General features: G+C 41.4%; 1 protein-coding gene across 1 annotated transcript; it reads left to right on the top strand.

The window, feature by feature from the left end:
* Positions 1–229: 229 nt before the first annotated feature.
* Positions 230–4283, top strand: LOC140840725 (uncharacterized). The gene is made up of 9 exons (XM_073207896.1): positions 230–610; positions 662–1138; positions 1201–1219; positions 1344–1448; positions 1560–1855; positions 1949–2020; positions 2524–2605; positions 3358–3593; positions 3981–4283. The coding sequence occupies exons 1-9, from the start codon at positions 230–232 to the stop codon at positions 4281–4283; spliced, it is 1971 nt and encodes a 656-aa protein (XP_073063997.1).
* The last annotated feature ends 575 nt before the right edge of the window (positions 4284–4858 follow it).

Raw genomic sequence — 4858 nt, 5'->3', positions numbered from 1 at the left:
CAATGGTTTGGATGGGCCGACTAGAGGGAATGTGGATGCAGTCGCCGGAGGTACAATTTTTTCTAAAACACCTGATGAGGCCTATGATTTTCTTGAACAAATGACCATTAACAGTTATCAGTGGCCAAGTTAAAGATCTGGATCAAGGAAACCTGCTGGAGTGTATGTTGTAGAACCGATCACATCACTTACTGCACAAGTTTCGGCATTAACCGCACAGATTGCAGCGATGAACAAGCCAGTCCAAGCTACGTCTGAAGTAGCACTGGTGACTGCTGAGGAAGAACCGATTATGGAGGAAGCTGAATACATCAACAATCGTGGCTTTGGAGGTTATCGAGGTAATCCTCCCCCTAATACTTATCATCCATGTTTGAGGAATCACGAGAATTTCTCTTCTGCGAACAACAAGAACGTGTTGAATCCTCCACCGGGGTTCAATACACAGAAAGGGGAAGGAAAGCCATCTTTTGAAGATCTAGTTGGTACATTTGTGACGGAGTCCGGGAAAAGAATGGCGAGAACTGAGGCTCGTCTTGATAACATGGAGACACACATGGGCAATATGGGTGCCACAATGAAATCCTTGGAAACACAGATTGGGCAACTAGCAAATGCTTTGAAAGATCAGAATAAAGGACAGTTTCCCTGCAATACCTAGGAGAATCCTAGGGAGCAATGCAAAGCTGTCACATTGAGAAATGGTAAGGAAATCGGCATCTTAGAGCCAGCTGAAGAGAGTGTAGAGATTTTTGTTGAGGAAGATGATGGAAAGAGTGCAAGTGTTAGAGAAGAGAAAGTAGAGGAACCTGAGAAAGTACTTAAACAGCAGCCTTTACCGAAGGTAAATCTTCCATATCCACAGAGGTTCAAGAAGAAAGGGCTAGATGATCAGTTTGCGAAGTTCCTGGAAATTTTCAAGAAAATACACATCAACATCCCATTTGCCGATGCATTGGAGAAAATGCCCAATTATGCTAAGTTCATCAAGGATGTGATGTCCAAAAAGAGGAAACTTCAAGAATTTGAGACAGTAAAGCTAACCGAAGAATGCAGTGCAATACTCCAAAGGAAACTACCACAGAAACTCAAAGATCCAGGGAGTTTTATTATTCCTTGTATTATTGGTGGTTCTGGAGTAAATAGAGTTTTATGTGATTTGGATGCTAGTATAAATTTAATGTCTTTTTCTATTTACAGGATTTTGGAGCTTGGCGAGGTGAAACCTAGCACTATTACTTTGCAGCTGGCAGACAGATCATTTACGTATCCACGAGGGATAGTGGAGGATGTTCTGGTAAAGGTATACAAATTCATATTTCCTGCTGATTTTGTCATTTTAGATATGGAAGAAGACCAGGAAACCCCGCTTATCTTTGGAAGGTCGTTCTTGGCCACTGGAAAAGCTTTAATTGATGTGCATAAGGGCGAGCTCACATTGAGAGTAGGTGGAGAAGAAGTCGTGTTCAACATCTACAACACCATCAAAGGACCAAATGAGGTAAGTACTTGCAATAGTATTGATGTAATTGATTCATATGTATCTCATGTTGGTGCAGGTAGGATGACGAAAGACTCTTTAGAGAGATGCTTGTTGGAATCAGCTTCTACACTGGATGAAGATGATTGGGATGTGCAAGAGGAGTTACTTGCTCTCAATACACTACCTAAGGAAAAGAGTGATGCTCAGCATGAAGAGTTTCTTGAAGATGCAAGTAAAGAGGTACCAAAAGCATCTCCGGAATTGAAAGATTTACCGAGTCACTTGTGGTATGCATTCCTAGACGAGAGTTCGTCATATCCAGTAATTATATCTTCTGCTCTTACTATTGATGAGAAGGATAGGTTGTTGAGAGTATTTCGAGAGTTTAAATTTGCTTTGGGATGGACAATTGCTGATATAAAGGGGATTAGCCCTACTGTTTGTATTCATAAAATATTGATGCAGGAGTCCTATTCACCTTATGTTGATCATCAGAGGAGGCTTAACCCAGCCATGAAAGAGGTTGTGAGGGCTGAGGTATTAAATTGTTAAATGCTGGTGTCATTTATGCTATATCTGATAGTTCTTGGGTTTCACCAGTACAAGTAGTGCCTAAAAAGGGAGGTATAACTGTAGTTATAAATGAGAATAATGAATTGATTTCAACTCGTCCAGTGACTGGTTGGCGAGTGTGTATAGACTACAGGAAATTGAATGATACGACTAGGAAAGATCACTTCCCCCTTCCCTTTATTGACCAGATTCTTGATAGAGTATGTGGTTATCATTGTTATTGCTTTCTAGATGGTTATTCCGGTTACAATCAAATTGTCATAGCACCAGAGGATCAGGAGAAGACTACCTTCATTTGCCCCTACGGTACATTCGCTTTCAGGAGAATGCCATTTGGTCTTTGCAATGCACCTGCTACTTTTCAGAGGTGTATGATGGCCATATTTTCTAACATGGTCGAGGAAATAATGGAAGTTTTTATGGATGATATCTCTGTATTTGGTTCATCTTTTGATCATTGTTTGCAGAATCTAACGCTTGTTTTGCATAGATGTCAAGCAAATAATCTAGTGCTGAATTGGAAGAAATGCCATTTCATGGTCCCAGAAAGTATTGTGCTTGGGCATAAAATTTCGACTAGAGGGATAGAAGTTGACAGAGCCAAAGTTGTGGCAATTGAAAATCTCCCACCGCCGAAGAATGTGAAAGGGATCCGAAGTTTCTTGGGACATTTCGGGTTCTATCGTCGTTATATTAAGGATTTCTATAAAATTACTAGACCTTTATGTAATTTGTTAGAGAAAGATTCTACATTTATTTTTGATGATGATTGTTTGCAGGCGTTTAACAAAATCAAAACCGCACTTATTTCTGCGCCCATTATGATCGTACCTGATTGGAAGGAGTCCTTTGAGCTCATGTGCGACGCTAGCGACTATGCTGTGGGAGCAGCATTGGGACAAAGACGAGACAAGATGTTCAAAGCTATCTACTATGCAAGTCGTACACTAAATGCAGTCCAACAGAATTACACAACTACTGAGAAAGAGATGCTAGCAGTGGTGTTTGTATTCGACAAGTTCAGACCATATCTCATTGGCACCAAGGTAACTGTTTCACTGACCATGCAGCTCTTCGTTACTTGTTTGCCAAAAAGGATGCCAAGCCCAGGTTGATACGATGGATACTCCTACTTCAAGAATTTGACTTTGAAGTCAAAGACAAGAAAGGTTGTGAGAACTAGGTGGCTGATCACCTGTCACGACTAGAGCTGGAAGAAAGAACTGAAGGTGGAGTTATCAATGAGTCGTTCCCAGACGAACAACTTTTCAAGGTAAATGTTACACATCCTTGGTTTGCAGATATAGCAAATTTTCTGGCTGCAGGGGAATTACCTTCAGATTTAACTTATCACCAAAAGAAGAAATTTCTTCATGATGCCAAGTTTTATCTGTGGGACGATCCTTTCTTGTTCAAGAGATGCGCTGATCAGATAATTAGACGATGTGTAGCAGAGGAAGAAACGGGCACGATTCTAGAGCAGTGTCATTCCTCACCCTACAGTGGACACTTTGGAGCATCTAGAACAGCAGCTAAGGTATTACAGTCAGGTTTTTGTTGGCCTAATCTGTTTAAGGACAGTTATACGTTAGTTAAGTCATGTGATAAATTTCAAAGAGTTGGCAATATTTCTAGACGACATGAATTACCACTAACAAATATTTTGGAGGTGGAACGCTTTGATGTCTGGGGTATTGACTTTATGGGTCCATTCCCATCCTCTTTTGGTCAATCTTACATTTTACTTGCTGTTGATTATGTGTCCAAATGGATGGAAGCAATTGTCACCAGTACTAATGATGCTCGAGTTGTTGTTAAGTTTGTCCACAGGAACATCTTCACAAGATTTGGAACGCCTAGAGCCATTATCAGTGATGAAGGTACGCATTTCTGTAACAAAATTTCTAACTCACTATGGGCCAAGTATGATGTGAAGCACAGGGTGACACTGGCATACCACCCGCAAGCTAATGGGCAAGCAGAGATATCCAACCGGGAGATCAAGCAAATATTAGAAAAGACAGTGAAGACAAACCGGAAGGATTGGGCGATCAAGCTAGATGATGCTTTATGGGCATACAGGACTGCATACAAGACACCTATCGGGATGTCACCTTATAGGTTGGTCTTTGGAAAAGCGTACCATCTACCTTTGGAACTGGAGCACAAAGCATTTTGGGCTGTGAAAAAGCTCAATTTTGATATTGTAAGGCTCAAGATTTATTAGTCTTCATTAATGCGATATTTGAGGATGTGAGAGTGCATGACGTTGCATGAGAAACACTAAAAAAATGGGAGTAGGAAAGACATGAGAAAAGAGGAGAAAGGTTAAGAATAAATGTAAAGGGCCGAAGCTATGGCGCATATGCGCGAAGAAATGCGCGCATATGCATGAGCATTACAGTAGCATCGGCGCATATGCGCGAAGAAAGTAGCGCACATGCGCGATACTTCCAGCAGCTGTGGCGCACATGCGCGAGTTTAGTCGCGCATATGCGCGGTCGGTCCAGCAGCTTGGGCGCATATGCGCGAAAGGAACGGCGTATATGCGCGAGTGTTGTATTTTCGAGACCGTAGGTCTCGCGCACATGCGCGAGTAATGCCGCGCATATGCGCGAGATGTGTAATTCAAAGAAAAAGCCATGTGTTTGTTTTCATGCAAGATATATATAGAGTTGTCTCTATTCCTTGCCATTTCAGAAGCCAAACCGAGAGAGAGAGAGATTCAAGGGAGAAGAAAGGTTCTTTCAATTCAAAGTTAATTAGTGCAAGATTTTCTTATCCAAACTAAAATCTAAGTAT

The sequence above is a fragment of the Primulina eburnea genome, chromosome 9, assembly GCF_022965805.1.
Source record: "Primulina eburnea isolate SZY01 chromosome 9, ASM2296580v1, whole genome shotgun sequence".
NCBI lineage: Eukaryota > Viridiplantae > Streptophyta > Magnoliopsida > Lamiales > Gesneriaceae > Primulina > Primulina eburnea.
This window is presented reverse-complemented; position numbering and strand designations above follow the sequence as displayed.